General features: G+C 38.8%; 1 protein-coding gene across 5 annotated transcripts in view; it reads left to right on the top strand.

The window, feature by feature from the left end:
• The window catches only part of SGCG (sarcoglycan gamma), a 137,757-nt gene extending 118,200 nt beyond the window's left edge, over positions 1 to 19,557 (top strand). For all 5 annotated transcript variants that reach the window (XM_048072756.2, XM_048072755.2, XM_048072757.2 and 2 more), the window contains 2 exons: positions 15,291 to 15,414; positions 15,850 to 19,557. In XM_048072756.2, coding sequence (XP_047928713.1) covers positions 15,291 to 15,414; positions 15,850 to 16,023 — 298 coding nt within the window. In that variant the 3' untranslated portion in view covers positions 16,024 to 19,557. The remainder of the gene's footprint in view (positions 1 to 15,290; positions 15,415 to 15,849) is intronic.
• Positions 19,558 to 19,782: the final 225 nt, after the last annotated feature.

Genomic DNA, 19,782 nt, shown 5'->3' with positions numbered 1-19,782 from the left:
TAGCATTGTTCTCATAGTTGCCACATACGGATGTCTGACAGCCAGCAACTGACCATTCTGAGCATAAGTCCTATGGGAAATCACTTTTAGTACAGCGTGTGGTATTTTGCCAGTTCTTCAACTCAAGGTTTACATTCAAGTTCAAATGTGACCCACATCATTCCACATTTCTTGGATTTGAAAAGTGCTATAGCAGGAGTGATGTCACTTTTCCAGAGAGTCAGCTTTGGTCAGAGCATGATTATAAATCTATAAATAATGTTAACAGAATATAGGTATATTTAACAGTCTACATGTATATTCTGTGAAGATTTCAGTATTTCCTGGTGAAAACAGCCTTATTTTAAACAAATACATTATATTGGCATTCACCAAAACTTTAAAAATGTAATTTAAGAAACGATCCTTCATATTTTGATGAAATACATCTGTCCAGCAATGAAAAGCATAAAAATATGTATTGGTTTCTGATATTCATGTTGTAGAATACTGGTAGCTTGAGGGCATAATTATACTGATACATCTCAGCATTTAGTTAAGGCATGTACTGGTGGGTTGCTGGTAAACATCCATATCTATATATTCAAAATAAATATGTCCCTGTTGTGGCAGCCTATAAGTTTACTTTTCTTATGGCTTCTACTTCTCTTTGACTCTTTATTAAGTCTTACTTTTATCCTTTCCATTCCTCATTCATAATCTGTTTCCTTTTCCACTCAAAGTATAGGTTTGTTAGGGTTAAATTGGACAGTAAGAAACTGCTGGAAGGTGAAGCTCTGGGGTTTTATAAGGAAGGAAGAAAGTCTAGAAGGAGATGTATAGAAGCTAATCAGGGTAAAAGCATTCACAAAATCATTGCTTAATCATATTTGTAATACTAATGCTTACATGCTAATTGACTAAAAATACCATTTGACTAATCGAAGTACAGTGATTTTTATTTGCATTCATTATGCAAATTAAAAGCCCAGTCAGTCAGAAGAGAATGAATTACATAACGGAAAAGTGAGTCTACAATTATAAGCCAGTATTTGTAAAGCATCTCTGCTCCCTGACTAGTGAGACATTTCTACTGCAATATAATTTTATGAGCCCTGGCATTAATTTGCTAGATACATATTTGCATTCATGTACTTTACTGCATTCATGTTAACTGAAAACACCATCACATACTTCTTTTGGAAGCTTAAAGATTTTCTTTCCATTCAATTGATGGACTCAAACCTATAAAAACGCATAGTGTAAAAGGATGGGATGGTACAGGTCATCACATTTATCGCCTTTTCAGAAACATATCTGACAAATTTAAATATCTGACATATATTTTTAAATACTTTATTAGCATCAACCTGGGTACTATTTTACATCTTGTCTTCTAAAGTGAAAAGTTCTTTCCAAGTAAAATCTCTTTCCTCTGTCATGGGTTGCCAGCTACTTTTTGTGCACCCATGTTCTTGAAACAGGTTGTTCATTGGGATTCACATTACAAATTACAGTGGTATTTTTTTTGCTTAATTACAACACTACTTTATGTCATGTCTCATTCTGTCAATATATTAAAGTACTAGCTCCATAAGCGTAAGTCATTTTTTAATTTTTCTTACTTTTCAGGCATTGAATTTGTAACATCTTCTGCATAGGTTTGTACTTAACATTCACTCTAAGATATTTCTGATACATCCCTAGCACGTTACAAAGAGAATAACAGTAAGGGAAAGGGGACCCATCTGCACTGATGTATTTCAACTAACAGAATGCTCTGTACAACTGTTTTCCCTTCAGCCGAAATATGAAGATACTGTAGAGCTTCCAAACTCAAGGAAATGTACTTCAAAGCATTTACCCTTTTTCACATACCTGGAAGCTTTAATCTGTCGAGATAATCTTTCCCCAATATTTAATTTCTCCATCTTTCTTGAGTTATTTATGAGCACATATTCCTGGTAGGCATACATGTGCCTGGACTACAAACAATACACACATGGCCAGCCACACCAATCAACCGAAGAGCAATGCCGTTACCTAGCCACGTCAACACAAGCAGACATCACATAAGCATGAGTAGCATGGACATCCCAGTCTTGTTCTTCTTCCCCAGCTGATCAGCATTGAGGTCCACTAGTGAGATACATACACACACACAAACGCAAAAAGAAAAAAAAAAAGGAAAAAAAGGTTCCTCCAGAGGATGGCTTTGAACATGCAGTGTATCCAGTAGCTGGCCCCTGGGCCAGCCTGCTCCAGTTTTGGGTGCTGAGAACATTCAACCTGCTCAACAGCTAGTCATGCTTGAAGTTCACCAGCACTTTCTTCATACAGGCTCAGAGTAGGGAACAAATTCGTACAGGAAATAGTTAGGATTTAAGATGAATAGAGGATAAACCACAGTAGTCAAGCACTGACAGCCATTTGTTTGCACCCAACCAGCCACTTTTATACCCCTTTCCCTCTATTTTTCCTTTTTTTCTTCTCTTTGATCCACTTTGATCTATCCTTTTTCCATTCTTTGATCCTTCCCCTAAACATCCCATAATAAGTGCACAACTCAGGAGGTCGCCCTGCTCTGTCTCAAGAAGCACCTCCTCTTGCATGCCATAGTAAGTCTTGTAGGCAATAACCCCTTTTACTCTGCATGACATTACAGAAAGAGAGTTTATTTCATTGACTCCTCTTGGTGGGTTTCACACCAGGGAGAATGGTCTCATTTGTTTCCCTTTGGTGCTCGTAGGAGTAGTCCATTCAATGTGCTCTCTTTTCACTGATGTGGCTGTTCATGCTCCTTCACTCATCGTTCCTCTGATTCTCTGCAGATCCATCTTTAATTTATTAGCCTTTAGTAGCATAACCTAACAGAGCTGCCAATAGGACAGGATCCTTGCTAGCTTTTTAACTGAGAGCTCCCCAGGCTGACCACACCAGGTCAGCTGCAGACGCTGGGTTGAGATTTCAAGGTTTGGTCTTGGTGGCCAGGATATCTTGCTTGACCTTGAACACGCTTCAGTTCAAATTTACCAGTCTGTGGGAGGCACCCCTGCACTAGTGAAAACAGTTGGGGCCTCCATTGTCAATAAACATAGATTAAACTGGGTCACCCACTGTTTCACCCAAAGCTGATTCATTTAAGGAATTTTCAAAATCTTATGAAATAAATAAATGAAGGACAAATGGACCATATGACCTTAGGAGATTAACTTGCTTCTGCTGATTAGATAGTCCTCCCTTCTGTAATTCTGAGTCTGCAGAGGTTCTCTCCCCTGCTCTCACAGAAGATGTTTCCCTCCTGAGGTAGGAGAAATATTTGGTGACCAGTGGGAACAGAGCCTCAGATCTCCTAGCAAGCCTGTTTACACATAGATGTATTGGCAGTCAGAGCTGCTCTCCTGAGCACCTACAACGTTTCCTGCATCAGAGAACTGCCATCTTCTGAAACCAGTGAGTAATACCTCAGTAACAGGAGTAGAGGAAATCCATGCACCAATGTTAGTGGCTTTTTTGCTGAATAAGATTTCCCTAAGAACACATGCCAGGTTTCTGCCCGTTCTTGTAACTGACTTCCACTTAAGCTAGTAAGGTGGCTGATGTTCTTCCTAAAGCCTCAGCTTTTCAGAGATGTCACTTAACACATTAAAATCAATAGGAGTTATTTCTGCTGCTTGTACAGGAGAAAGCCATTTCTGTGTTTTCCATGGCTGCTTATATCAGTAGCACAAAGACCAGAGGTATAATGATTTCTACTCCTACACTGTTGAACTGCATACCTGATGATGTCAGATTATTCTGTGAGATTGCTAAAGTGAACGTGTCATCAGTGATTAAAGCGTACTCTGCCAGTGTGCAAGCTACTGTGAAAATTTCATTAATGATTGTCACAGTTATAGACACCTTGCAGATGACCACCTGGAGCTCTTTTTGTAAGTCTATGATTATGCTGTCACTTTAAGATGTCTAAGACATAACGTTGAGCTGGGTAGAGCACTTCTTACATTAGTTTTCACTTAAATACTTGCCAGCACTTATATCAAAGAAGCTGAGGGGAGGCATGAAAGAGGAGTCCACCACCGTAAAGATGTGCATGTGGCAAATGAAAGGGAAAAAGGGGAAGAAGAAAGGGGAGCATTTCTTAATAACAGTAGTTCTTCAAGATATATTGCACATGTGCACAGGCACTTCTCACATTCTTTACCGTCTCTCTGAGCCTTTATGTGCAGTTGTGATACTTCAGTTGTGAGGACAATAACAAGAGTGTGGCACACTCAGTCACTGTACTAATGAATCAGAAGAGGGAAATGGTATGACCTGCTTGTCAGCAAAGACCTCTTCACTTGAGTGTTTCTTTTCATGCATACCTGCATAACAAGTGGACGTTATGAAGAGCACCTACTGGTTTCTTGAAATCTTTCTACGCTTCTACATAACAAAGGAAAAAATTGGTTGAATTTTATAAAAGGAAAGGCATGGTGTATTTGAATCTGAAAGATATTTTTAAGAAAATAAAAACTCATAATGAAAATACTAACTAGATTTTGACAATAGTAATGCAAAGAGTGTTATTATATCAGAGTAAAAACTTATAACACTATAAGTTGTTTTATAATATCATTAAAGTCATTTGAAAAAGATAACCATACTGGAAACATCTGTGGTGTGCCAGATTCAATCATATTCACCGGGGTCCTGGTTGTTTTTAATTACCTTGAGAGTCAGCACATCACAAAATTGAGGTCATCCTGGAGACCTTTTTTGAATTAGCTCTGCTTACCACTCTTTATCATAACCACCAGTCTTGAGAGAAGCTTCTATTTTAATCATATCTCCGTTCTGATCTTTAGTCTTCATTCCTTCAATATCTCTGGATTGAGTGACAGTGGACAAACAGGCAAAAACATCTCAGTATTTAAGATGGATGAAGCACTAGCAAACAAATAACTACACTCTAATAATCATGCCTGCTATGCTCTTGAATAGGTTATAAATGTTGTTTTGAATTGCTTTTATAGTCTTTTCAAAGTATCATTAAAACTTGGCAGTGTTTTATTCTCTTTTCAAGAGAATATGTAAGTGCATTTGTCCTAGAACTTGAATCATTTCTTTCATATTGCTTACATAAAATAAGTTCTGTTATCCAAAACCTTGGGAGCTGGAAAACATCTGTTGTTCAAATCTGGCCTTGTAATTGTACTTGCATACAAAGATCACCCCTAAGCTGTAAGCAATGTTGGTGCCTGCAGTGCTTATGCTTCACAATTCCCTTGAATGCAGAATCTTATAATTGAACTTTACTGGAATCATCTGTTGCCAGTCATTTCGTGTTTAGAATGTAAATGTGGAACAAATTGGAACACATACTATTTTAAGAAATAAAAATAGGATGAGAAAATTTTTATTTAAAGTAATGCAAAATACGCTGAAGAACATACCAGCTGACAACAGCAAATAATCCCAACATTTAAGAATGCTGCCCAAAAGGAATGGAGTGCCTCAGGGATCTGCCCTTTAGCCTTGATCATTTTTAACATAAGACAACATAAGCTAAAAACCAACAGAGATATTTATTTGAAAAGCAACCACGCTTCCTTAATGTATGGAGTAGACCTAAAACCAAAAACAAACAAAACAGCAATAACACTGCTCAAAACTTTGGGTGATCCTAAATGTGTTCCTCATCGTTTCCGTGATTCAGCTCACAATTCAGCACACACTTCTGGTTACCATTCAACTCTTACATATTCAGGCTGCATTCACACAAGAGGTTCCAATCACAGGGGATCTCTGTGTCCAGTATTAAGAGGTGCATCTTAAATGCTCGCCCAGATCTAAAACTCTCCTCTCTCTGCAAGCAGAAACACTCGTTCACAATTCATTCACTGAAATGGGAAGGGTTCCTCTCATGAACCATCGAATATCCTAAGTTGGAAGGGACCCACAAGGATCATCAAGTCCAACTCGTGGCTCCATACAGGACCACCCAGAAATGAAACCACGTGTCTGAGAGCACTGTCCAAATGCTTCTTGAACTTTGGCAGGCTCGGTGCCATGACCACTGCCCTGGGGAGCCTGTCCCAGTGCCCGACCACCCTCTGGGTGCAGAACCTTTCCCTAACCCCCAGCCTGACCCTCCCCTGTCCCAGCTCCATGCCGTTCCCTCGGGTCCTGTCGCTGTCCCCAGAGAGCAGAGCTCAGCGCCTGCCCCTCCGCTCCCCTTGTGAGGGAGCTGCAGGCCGCCATGAGGCCTCCCCTCAGCCTGCTCTGCTCCGGGCTGAGCAAACCAAGGGACCTCAGCCACTCCTCGTATGTCTTCCCCTCTATGCCCTTCACCATCTTTGTTTCCCTCCTTTGGATGCTGTCTAGTAGTTTTATATCCAATAGGTTTACATATGAACCATCCTCATAAATGTTTTTTTCAGAGAGGTTAATACCCCTGGAACGTGGCTTCAGGGTTTTACAACTGCTCAGACAGCAGTCAGATTGATCTCATCCCATTTATACATCTGGAGCGTAGCTATCTGCATTGGATCTCATCATCTCTTTGCAAAAAGAAACAGGTATTGTTAGGGCATAATACATTTTACCCCAAAAGAGACACCTTAAAATAGATTTGATGAATTAAGCCCTAGCAGTGCATGTTTTTCTCTGTTCATTTTGAAGGGTGCACAGGGGATGTCCGGTACTCATTACTAGAGGCAACTACATTTGTTTAGAGGAGTCATACACTTACCAACAGCGCCATGTTTGGCTAAGCTCCGAAGACATGAAAATTCATCATAAGAAACAAGGCCACACACTGTCCTGGGAAATATTCCAATCCCAGAGTGAAGCTTTTTCCACTTGTAGCCCTATATTCCTTGAATTCATTTAAATTGTTAATCATTGTTTATATAGCCTTGTAACAAGGACTAGCAAATGCTGCCAATTACTGGTTCTTGTTTGCTATCAGACACAAGGTAATGAGTCCTTCCAAAGTAATAATTAGCTTGGAGGCCCTGACCGTGCTAGAACCTTGTCTCTTCAGGAAAGTCATGACCCCATCATATTTACCTAAAAGAAGTGTCTTTTTCTTCTAAGTTGCTAAAATCCATAGAGGTGGGGGGGTATTGAGATGTTATTTTTAAGCTCAGTAACCATACTTTCACAGCTTGTTTATTTCAGACCAAAATAGTTGACAATGTTACTTTCAAGAGGGAATGAACCTTTTAAGTAATAATCCTGGAGCAATTTTAACACATCATACAAAAGTCCTGTATTACTATTAACAGCGTATATCAGGTAATACTTGTCCAACAACTGCTGCATCACTCAGTAGGACTCTCTTTACATGTATATATGTAAATGACAACAGCGTAATTGTCCGAAGAAAGAAGGCTACCAGAAAGAGCAAAACCTACTGAATCTTTGTGTAATTATTTCAGAGTAGCTCTGCTGTTACTGAAGTATGTGGGATGTTTCAGTGCATTACAATGTTCTTTTGTGTCTATTTTCTAGAGGTCAGAAATGTTACAAACTGCCAGCAAAGCCTAGCACATTTTGAGACTTTCCCAAGTGATTGCAGACAAAATAATAGACCTCCCCAAATGACATTTTCATCAATGCATTTAACCAGTAAGCAGAAGAGACTTGAGAAAAAAGTGACTTTTAAAATCAAATTGCAACAAATTGCTCCATCATTTTGTAGTCTCTAAATTACAACATAGTGCTATGAAGTTTTTTAAAAAATGGCCTAATAATTACTAGAAAAACGAGGTGGTTTATGTACAGCTCCTTCATTCCGTCCAAATATTTTTTCTCTAATAGATTTCTTTTGTATGTAAATGCCCACCTCTAAACAGATACTCTTGTAGTATGTCGCTCAGTTGTCACCTATTCATTTTCTTCTGATATTATCAAACAACTTTTCTGTATTTTTCCAAGATACTGGTGATTTTCTTTTTTATTTCTGGAATGGTATATTTTATGGAGAAGTATTAGCCTTGGCATTCTTAAGTCAGAAGTACTTTTCTAATATTAAGCTGTAATTTGTGCTATTATAAGTTTTCCTGTGAATTTGTCTGGAATGAAATAGCCAGGTGCGCTTCAAAGAAGATGGAAAAAAGTTCTTTTTTTTTTTTATTTTAAATAATTTTTATTTCATTCTTCTTCATTAAAACCATACTGTTTTGCATATTACGTTTTATTGTGGCATAAATGATAGACTAACGTGGGATTCAGTGTTAGCGAGCTGTAGGTATTGACATTAGTCTTACTGGAACAGAATGTGTGTCCTGAGGCAGACAACTCCCAGGAGCAATAACTCTTGGAAAATGGTTTCTTTGAACTAAGTTACAAAAATTGGGATGATATAACATAACCATTGACTAAGTAATGGACTCAACAGGGGAAAATGGATTCTAGTTTGCAGTCAAATTCTTTTTCATTATAGTTCATTTAGTTTAAATCACTGAAGCTCAGACTTAGAGTATCAAACGAAATGGAAGAATACAAAAGACAGCATCATACAGGTAGGAAGCAATTAATCCACCCTTAAATGAAGAAATTCAATTTGTGTGATTTAAAATAGGATGTCTTTGATTAAAAAAAAAAAAAAAGGCATCATTCGAAAGGTTTACAGTAGTTATGTCAAGTCAGAATTTTGTGCCTAGGCATGACAAAGTAACCACTGTATGTGCATTACTGTGCAGAAACTGATTGGGGAAGATTTAATGAGTCATTAGTATTTTGTATTTTTTTGACGTGTAGTAATCAGAGTTTATTGTTGAGTATTAGTACTTCCATGTACTTAAGGTATATACAGTGTTTGGAACATGCTGTGAAACTCATCTTTCCTGTTTGAATGGAGATGTAGTTTTAGGAGACATTACAATGAAAATAATTTTACAAAGCAAAACAGAAATTAGGCTTATACTGAGACTGAGAGTTCAGTCCTCCTGTCTTGTCCTTCTTTGCCTTTGGACCTGCTGGCAAACAACCAAAAGCCAAAAGACAGAACACCAAGATCCATAGCTGCATGCATTATTCTTCTTCCTACATCCCGATCACCCTCTGCACTTGTCTGACCTCAAAACAGCAAGCTGCTGGGAGATAAGTGAGTTTGGGTGAGAATTGGCAGAAGGCATTAGTGTGTGCCTGCTGCTCACTATCCACTTTTCCAGCTCCAGTTTTGGAAAGGTTTTGCGCCAGCTTGTGTCAACAGAAATCCAGCTTCCTCATAAAGAGAGAATATGGTTTGAAATTCTGTACGTTGGACCATAAATAAATAACAATCTCTTTTTCCGGTGTAACTAGTGTATGCTCTGGCTATGGTTTACCCTCTTACAATGTCTAGCCACATTTCTGGTGAATTAGACTGCTTTCAGATTGATCAAAAATCCAGTATACTCCTATTGCCTTTCAAAGGTTAACATGCACTCAAAGAGCAGAGCTGAAAGCAGACTGATGCAGAGAACCATGGCCAGCTAAGCCCACAGAATTCTCTGTAGGTTCCTTTTGGCTCTAGAGATATTAGTTTCTTAGCAGGTTAAAGATTCTCCTTTTCCCCTTTTTTTTTCTTTTTTTTTTTTTTTCCTTTGTTCATTACCTTTCCTATTCTTTCACTGCTCCGTGGCCTCCAGTCAGTGACTAATTTTATTTCTGTTCCTCTTTCACCTTTCCAAAGTCAGACTTGAACTCAAGGGCATGTATACATGGTAAGACTCCTTTCTTCATGCTAGAGGCATAGGAGGGACTCTTTACTTGACAATGTGAAAAAGCTATTTTCTTTATATGCCAACAGCATATGTTGCTCTATACCCCATTTTCATAAGCTGTGGCTTGGATAACCTCAGTACTTTATAGACTGTAGTACAACCCGTAGCATTTGCTTTCCTAATTCTTCCTGTTTCTCTGTAGGAAATAAAGTAGGAATGAGAAGTTACAAATCTCAGAAAAAAAAAAAAAGAAAAAAAAAAGGTGAGCCTAGTCTTGGAAGTACACATGCACAGGCAGAGTTGCATAGGGCTTACTTTCAGAGTATTGTAGGTTTGCAGGAAGAGATCTTTAGTCCCACAACTAAAACCTTATTGAACTCACTGTAATGGCTTTATTTGGCCTTGGAACAGTTTAGTCAACACACCATTTTTTGTAAATGCTTTCTAACACTGAGAGGTCATGGAGATCATTTACTGAGAGGTGGGTCACACAGCCATGTATTCAAAAAAGAGGAGTGGGAGACATCCATATTTAGGTCATGAGGTTTCATTTTATTATCTTTATGAAACTTCAAGGGAACTAAGAATAACATGCAAATACACACCAGTGGAGAAAGTACTGTTATTCCAGCTCCAGCTCTTCTGAGTATCATTTTTTATATCTCTTCTTTTTTCTTCATGTTCTTGAATCTTTTCTCTAATGCCGTACTTCCCATGCCTGCTGCCGTATCAATGCCTAGGAGCAAGTGTGAATCAGCACCTTCAGTCCCATAGACTAAATGACAGAAAGAAAGGGGCATGGGATCTTTCACTGTTTTCTGACCTCATTAGAATCATAGAATCATAGAATGATTAAGGTTAGAAAAGACCTCCAAGATCATCTGGTCCAACCATCCCCCTACCACCAATGTCACCCACTAAACCGTGTCCCTAAGCACCACGTCCAACCTTTCCTTGTACACCCCCGGGGACTCCACCACCTCCCTGGGCAACCTGTTCCAATGCCTGACTGCTCTTTCTGAGAAGAATGTCTCCTAAATTCCAACCTGAAATTATGTCTTCATTCTTAAATCAAACCTACTATATATTTATTTGACCTTTTTGCATGAATCCTTTATTTTAATTATAGTAAAGCACTATGGAAGGAAGATTGAGCACATTAGAGAAACATAAGTGATGGATTAGTAAATTTTATGAATTCTCATAAAAATCAATACTGGCAAGCGTTGTGAAAAACTTTTAATGAAACTGTGAACTAGCTAGTATTTATGTTCTGCCTGGGCCCAGCTAGTGTTCTTTCATTGTTTAAAAGAGCTTTCCAACAACAACGAAAAAAATCACCATACCAATGTCTTATTAATGATTTAGTTAAACATACTGCTGTTAAATAATGTAATACAAAGTAAGTCAAGTCCAGTATATCTGAGATTTTGTTTCTGCTGCATACAAGGGCCCTTTCTTCAATTAAAGATAAGTCAATGCTAAAACACATAGGTGCTTCTCTTTTACTGATATAAGAACACATTTAACTCACATACTTTATAGTGCTATATTCTTCACCACACCTTTTAGTGCCAGGTTTACCTTTACCTTTCACTCTGTTTTGTAAAAGTGATCAGGATATTTGATATTTTAACCAAAAAGCAAGCGAATTTAGCTGAACGTATGCACACAGCAGCTGTTGGGTGCACCACGGTTTCAAAGGCAGTGTCCATTTACCTTTCCAGTCCACTTACACTAACCCTGGACTCTCTCAGATAGGTGCTGGGAGGAATAGTCCATGAGTAACATCTAGAGTAACATCCAGGAGTTCTGCCTTTAATGAATTCAGGATACTTGCTGATTCATAAGATGTAAGAGACAGAAAGGGGCCAGAAGGAAGGAATTAGCTACTCCCCAGATCCACAAGAGCACGGTGGTTCCTCTGTCCCACTCTTAACAGTCAAGCAACCCCACATTGTGTTATGAAGGACACTGGGACTCCAGAAGACCACGGTATTCTTTCTGCAGTGCTAAAACCAACTCTCTGATACATTATGTTACTTGTAAGATCAAGTATGGGCCAGGCAACAGCTAGTCCAGAGCACTCCCCACAACACATACAATGTGGGTGTCAAGTCCTTGGCATCAAACGTTGTGTAATCCCAATCCATTCCTCCTGCACCGCACTAGTTGCTAATACACCCCTGTCAGCTACCCCAGTACCTAGCAGCTACCCCTAAGTCCTGAATCCCTCTTCCCAAATGAGATACAGGCTGTGACAGATGTCTCCTTTGGTGCAGCATATTACATAAATTAATCACTCAGATGATAAAGATTCTCACTCCATTCTGTTAAATGCAATTTTTATGCCTGTAATAAAAATAATAATATATAAAAAAGATAAAGTGATTTGTAACAATATATTCCCTCATCATTTGACTTCAAACACTACAAAAGGACCCAAAACTCCAAGACAGTCTTCTGGCCTCTGAGTCTCCCTGCACCTCTTGCATTTGCAAGTAAACTGAATTCCTATTTTGCCAAGAATTTTGAGGGATGCATGATTACTTTTTGCTCAGCCCCCTCTACTGTCTTCCTCCTTTCATTTCCTAGGGAAGAGACCTTGAAACTTTATCAGCCGCTGTATGCACACAGTTTCTATCTGCTCCTTGACTGACCCAAACCTTATGCAGTGCATAGCAACTTCCTCTAGTTTTACGTAGATCCACTGGTCACTGGACCATTCTGTGGTCTCCAGACCTTTAAGGACATCATAGGAAAAGTCCAAACCTGCCCAGCAGTGACAAACTGGAAGTTCTTCAAGGCTGTGACCACTGAAGAATTTACAGTCAAGTCTAAGGGCTGATGAAGTCACGGTCTTTGGGACCAAGCAGGGACATGGAAGGGATGTTCAAAGGCAAGGTTCAGCTCAGTCTTGTAATTTCCACAATAGGTGCCTGTTTCCCTTTTCTTATGTCTAGACCTGTGACTCTGAGCCTTTGACATGACAGCTGTATGAAGAAATATGTCATTATTGTTACTGAATGTTGCCTTTGTTAAAATCTCACACATAACACTTCCAGAAGGGCTTAAAATCACTGCTTGAGCTTCACCGCAATTTCCATTGCCCAGAAGCCCCAATTAGGTAAATCCTAATTAATTAGCTAACCCCACCCGTAGTTAATCTAGAAATAGGGCCCGTATAAACATTAGAAAATTAGGATTGTGATTAATATACCAAATGTAATCCTGGCGTGTAATTTAAATTACATGTAACTCATATCATAAATCTGTAACTGCTTCTGGATCCTGTAGGCTTCTTGCCAGCATTAAATTTGGTAGAAATTAAAAATATATTTCTCTGTCGCGTGATTGTTTTCAAACTCCATGTCTGATATGCTCTTCAAAAATCTGTCCCAGTCTGCCTCCTTCTAATATGCAACAGACCTTAAAAAGAAAAATACATATCTACATGTAGATTATTTATATATGTGAAATGCTTTACAAAAAACATGAGCAATTTCAATGTTTATAGCTTTTTCCTAAAACAAACTAAGGAAACAGTTGTATTCCTGTTATGTGCAGCTACCTTGACACAGATTTATGAAAATATATTAAACTTTAAATATTGAAAATACGAACTTTGATTAATTTTTCATTATACAATGCATACAAATGTGCATCGAAAAATACTCCCATGAAACAGACCTCCCATGTAAGTCACACAGTGAAACACCGAGTTCCCTTTTCATAAAAGTTTAAATCTACAGATCTGAAGCAAGGTCATAGAAAAGTTGTTAAATCACAGACAGTGCTTAATAAAGATTATTAAATGAAGGCTGATGCAGGACAGAGCTGTACTCATGCTCTTGTCCCCAGCATGACCATGATAGATGTTCGTGCCATCTCGGAGTCCTGAAGTAACTGCAAAGAAAGGAAGAACTGAAGCAGTTTGAGTAAATGAAACCCATCAGACAGCTACATCAGGACTGTGTGTGAAATCATTTCATGCTTTTAGCATATGATTGGTAGTCAGTGTCCAGACCTACGATGGGATGCATCCCTAGTGCAGGACCTCCTGGGGCACAGTCCTGCTCTCGTCCAGGCCGGCAGCCGTTCAGCGCACATGAAGAGGCCAACGCAGCATTTGCTGGGAGGGCCTGCACGCACAGACGTGCACACACAACTCTTGTCCCTAAATTTCAGAAGGTAGACAGCAAGACAGAGAGGCTGGAGAAAGCTGGTGTCTGCCTGGTGATGTTGGGTGAGCACATGCGGAGGGGGAACAGGGAAGCGTGCCTGAGGTCTGTGTTATGGATGTAGGCCCTGCTACACTGTATTTGTAGAAGGAGTGCATGGAACAGACAAGGTAACACATATGTAAAGTAAACTGGGACCACCACAGTGTTCCCATAACTCCAAGAAGCTGAATTTTCTCCTGAGTCCGTTATTCCTCCTCACCTGGGCCTTATTTTCTCATACGGTCAGCCTGAAGGGCTGGAACCTGTCCAGGTTCCCTCTTCTATGAGGCTGTCAGGCCAGTACCCCTCAAGAAGACCTGAGTTTTTTCAAAAAATATATCCAGTGATGTAACTTGCTTGAAAAAAATACATGTCAAAACAGAAAAAGGACACTGACATGTCTGCTGCCTTATATAAAATGCTAGGGACTGCATTATCTGAAGGAAAACATGAGGTCCTCTAATTTGTTTTCTATGGCCTTAATATTGACCTGTTCAATGGGGGCTGATGGTGCAAAATTCCAGCTGGTGTCACCAGGAAGGGTCCAGAAACAAAACACAGTTTGTAAGAAGTCTGATGCTGGAGTGCCTCCAGGTGAAGCACTTCTTTACTGGATAACTCAAAAGAAGCAATATAATCACCAGCTTGTTGCTGAGCTTGGGCTCTCATGATTTTTAATTCCTTCTTCTATCCCTGCTACTTATTGAGGAAATGGTACCAAAATTCTGAAAAAAACAAGACTTTATCTGTTTGGAAAATAAAATCCACTAATCCTGCATGGCTGGCCCACCGAGGTGATCACTGAGCTAACACGGTACCTTCCTGCCACCTTGTGGCACAGAGGGGTTTGAAACTTTCCATTATATTGCATAATTTTTCCTTCAAGCTAGGCTATTTGAGTTTTACATTTCAAATGCTATCTAGTTAAATAACACGGAGTGAAATCTTGGTCTGACTGACAGCAATGTCAAAACTTGTTAATTAAAAGACCTCCATACTGCACTAACTGTATTATTTTCCATACCCTATTATGTCACAAATAAAAACAAGTTCAAATGAAACAATGTAAAAATGGGTTTAATTTTTAAAGAAACAATAAATTAGTTCTAATGAAATAATCTGAAACTATCTGAAAAAATACCTTGCATTTGTATTATTATGACTTCAGCATTTGTATTATTATGAATTCCAGTGTATTTTTCATTTGGGATGCTTTGGTGTTATTTAAGTTACTAGCTACTTTTTCAAGGCTGCCTGAAGAAAAAAGAAGCTGCATCTTTTATATGAGTTCAGACGAGATCCTTGAAGTGCTTGTTCAAAGTTCACTTGCTTTTCAAACTAAAGAAACATGAGAATGCGCTCCGATCAGATTTCTTGCTCCCGCTTTCAGGCTGGAGTCACCAACGCGATCTTTGAGCATGGATGCACCAAGAGGCATTAATATCAAAGCGCAAGCAGGGAATATTGAAGCTCTTTCCCAGATGGATATCAAACTACACAGCAGCGATGGTGTGGTGAGTACAAGCCCTTCTGTTTCTGAAACTGTGGTTCACAATGAGTAAAGTCCTTCCTCCAGTTCTGCTAATTGAACTCCTAAGATTTTAGAGGATGGGATATTAAAATCAATGGTGCCAACAAGAAGACATTTATTTGTGGATCAAATTAAACAATAATGCCAATTGATATAATGCTGTATTAGCTTAGAGAAATGTCTTTTAATAAAACTCCGCTGGCGCTCAGCTCCCTGCCGGTGCCTAGATGCCCAGGCAGCACTCAAGGGGGCTTCTTGGCAGAGCTCCAGCCCCAGGACTGCTGAACAAAGGCACAAAGCTCTGCAGAAGTCATTCAGGCTATTCTTAAGCTACCACCTAGGTCTGTTTGTTTTTATGGCACACTTTATTGCATCGTTATCTCTAAAAAACCCATTTGTCCTTCTTTCTCCCACCCAGCTTTTGCTCGATGCAGAAACGGTGCGACTGCCTAAGCTGCCTGAGGGTACAAGAGGTGGATCTGGTATTTCACAGGGGCTGTATGAAATCTGTGTTTGCCCGGATGGCAAGCTTTATTTGTCAGTGGCCGGCGTGGGCTCCACGTGCCAAGAATACAGCCGCGTCTGCCAATGAAGCACCAGAAAAGGCGGCACGCCCTCGTTATTCTCAGTTTTGTAGTATTGCTAATGAGCAGTTACTGAAAGTGGAATTTTCAGAATTTTAAAAACAAAGTACTTTTGTTTATGAAACAAATCTGTATCTACAACTCTGGACTACAGGGTGAAAGGGGAAGAACAGCACAAATGACATTTCAACTTCAGAAGAATGACTTGAGTCAGATGATCCGTTCTGGCAGTCAGACTTTGAAAACAGCCTGACAGAGAGCGTAAGGAAAAATAAAAGGAGTATGTGTTCTTGCTGAACTATTATTCCGGCAGATGATTATGTCATTACTAATATTCTGAGCTCCGCGTTTTTTTTCTCTCACTACATGTAAATACTTACTGCATTAGTGGGTGAAATTAAATTGAGGGAACTACTTGAACTATTCGATAAGACAAAGCATTATTTGGGGAATTAAGACAGTGCCAGCAAATGGTCTATGCAATTTTGTTCTTGCAATAACACAAAATAGGAAAGATGTGCTATTTGTAGAAGTCCTGTGTAAAAGGTGTTAATTTGCTAATAGCTTTCTATTTTAATTTTGCAACATACATGCTGATTTGCATATTACTGAGATTCACATAAAAATAACTAATACAAAAAGTTACAGGAGTTATTTATACCTTCTGTGTCTTCAATGCTGTTCACTAAAGAGAAGAGAAATATGTTTGTATATTTTATAATAGCAATAGTTTGTTGTACTGCCTGTACCATCACACTCATTTAAACCCCTTTTTGATTTTAGGACACACTAATCCAACAAGGCAATTTACTCTGCCAGCTCGACTAGTAAAAACAAAATAATCCTTAATGTGGCTCCAGATTGTCTGCTACAAGGAACTGTTTGGGCGGTGGGGAAAAAAAAAACTTTTTTGCAGCCTACAGGATTCAATTATGAGGACTATTTCATTTCCATCTGCAGCTGTTGACTGATATCTCTGATCCTATCAGAGTGGGACTCCATCACAAATGGAGGGAGTAAAATTACTTTTTATTATTTTTTATGTTAGGAATCTGGATACAAAGTAAATGCTCACCAGAGCTGACAAACCATTTACTGACCTTGTAGAGAAACACAACTGCAGACCCATTCCCCTGTACAGTGTTGCACTGAACACAAATAAATTGTTTGCACACTTCTGGGTAGCAGGATTTGTATTTAGTAATCTGTCATTTAAACCTCATGCTTTTTTAACCCCATTGATGCTGGTTTATATACACTTGTTATTATCACCCAAGTAGGAGCTGCTATCACATAGTGCCTTGGGGTCTATTTACAGAAGGATTTAAAACCATAATCATTATTAAACCACAGAATGCCTGTCCTTCACAGAAAAGAATCTTCATCCTTAAGGCAGGAGAATCAGAACAAATGACCAACACTGTACTGTGTTTTTACACTTGGTACTTCAGCTTTGGTGGACAACTGAAGAAACCAACACTCAGTTAAGATCCCAGATAGCTACAGAAGCTTGTGTTGAAAAAGAGACCCCATTTAACAGTATCCGTTCTTATTGCAGCAAAGCCCTGAGTAGTCCCTGCCTCGAGGGCTGCCTTTGTAATTTATCCAACGATGCTAATGTACAGTCCTGAAATTACCCTTCATTAGCAGGGTGGAGCCCTCAGCAATTCATGCAAATTAGAAGAGATTCAATGGGAAAAAGCAGGAGAAGTGTGAGAGTTGAGCTTTTGGGTCCCTTCAGGCACAGAAGGCAACTAAATCAAGGTCTCCTGTAATATTTGGAGACTGCTCTGATTGCTAACATCATGCCTAAGGGAGAAGTAGGAAGCCACACATCCTCCATGTCTAAAATTTCTTTTTTTCTGGCTTTGGACATCTTCAGGAGTGAAACCAGGGCTCTTGGCCCTAAAGAGGGGAATATATCTCTACTACTGAATAATGCAACTAAACCCTCAGCTGTATCAACCTTTAACAGAAACCTGTCTTCAGCATTAATTTAAGTTAGTTTAGGTGGTTCCAGCTTCATGTACAAGTTTTTGCAGACCAAATTATGGGTAGTCTTAGCTTATATATATTGGATAGAAATTCTATATATTACAATAAAAGACAGCAAATTGCACTGCATGTGCCAGATACCTAAAAACTACTGCTAAAAGAAACTTGGAATGCTGTAATGTCTGGAAGTAGTGCAACAGCAAAACAGGGACTTAAGTCCTCAGAGAGTTAAACCACCATCTGGCTTCAAAGACATCTCATTTTTCTCATGCCTGTATTTCCTACAGCAAGGACCATATACACATTCTGTGTAGTACCAAACTACTCATCTACCTGATTTAATCTCTAAATTTTAGCCAGAGACTGAAAATAAGTACATTAGTCACAATTTACCTATTCTGCTGGCAATGAAAACGTAGCATTTTAAGTTACTCATTTTAAGCTTCTGTTTTGGAGGCACAGTTTCAAACATGAATTGCCACTTAATACAAAGCAAGGGATCAAATCCAGGCTTCCCATGTTTCACAAGAATAACCTAATGCCTAAAATGCTGGGTATTTTGAAGCAACTTCTGTTGCAACTTCATCCATTGAAGTTGCTCCATCTTAGTTAACATTTACAAAGCTGTGGTGTACACCTAAGAAAATAGGGGCTAAGTAACACTACTGAGCATTATAGCACCTCAGATAGACATTGCAATGCATACTGTCTTTCCATGGAGATAATCCTTTTTGAGTTGCCTAAGTTCACAGGTGAGTTCTGGGTAGTACAGAGCTGCTGTGTCCCAGGCTGGGCCATCATCCTAACCACCAGTTTGCCCCTCTTTTTTAAACTTCATTCTCAGTTTCATTATTCTACAAAACTGATGTTAAAAACATAGTTGCATTTTTTAAGTTGTGAAGTGAAAAACTACAGTTTTTTTAAACCCTGGATGGCAGCTTCTTGCCACTGAAGAACATTTGGGGGATTTTTTTCTTTTAATTGTGGTTAGTAAAGAAACCAAATTCATGCTAAAATTATCACAGTGTAATCAATTGATGCTATCATCTGAATTGTTAATGTCAATGTAGTTCATACATCACTAAATTATCATTTCTGGTATCTCCATGCGGCCATCTTTCCACCAACCTTTAATACTTCCAAATTATTGTTACTATTTGAATCAAACTCTAGTAAAGAGTTAAGAGAGTAACAGAAAATTATGGCACAGGAAAGTAAGAGTATGCACTTCTCTGATTTATTTTCAAATATGTTAAGCAAATGGAGAAAAAAAATACCACCCAGCATCGTGAACTGTATTGTTTGCATATTTTTCCCCAAAAAAGAACTACATATGGCAGTTTTTGTAGTTGGTTGGGATTACTATACAGTGGAAAAGTAAAACATCAAAGGAGTAGTAAATACTGATAATTGCCCAAACACAGCCCTTTATTTCCATTTCACAGTCCTTTAGTATTTACATTTGTTTATATAACTTTATGCAAAAGGAAATTGCAAGAATTAACTGAAAACTGAGTTCTTGAATAAACTTTCTACATTTTGAAAAATCTCCTTCTCCTTTGTGTTCAAACAAAACTCACCTTAAATGAATGTTTTTATGTTTTAAAATGTGATTACCTTCCCAAGACTCCAAGAATATGAAATGAACGCTATTTAAAAATAGGACTGAATTTGGACCACAACTAAAGATTTACTTCCCAGCATTGAGACTATGCTTTGCAATTAGGCTTCACTGGTCATCTGGAATTTCTTTGTCTTCGTCAGTAGTTGGT

This window comes from Anser cygnoides, chromosome 1 (assembly GCF_040182565.1).
Source record: "Anser cygnoides isolate HZ-2024a breed goose chromosome 1, Taihu_goose_T2T_genome, whole genome shotgun sequence".
Taxonomy (NCBI): Eukaryota; Metazoa; Chordata; class Aves; order Anseriformes; family Anatidae; genus Anser; species Anser cygnoides.
The sequence above is the reverse complement of the archived record's forward strand: the minus strand, read 5'-3'. Positions and strand labels throughout refer to the sequence as shown.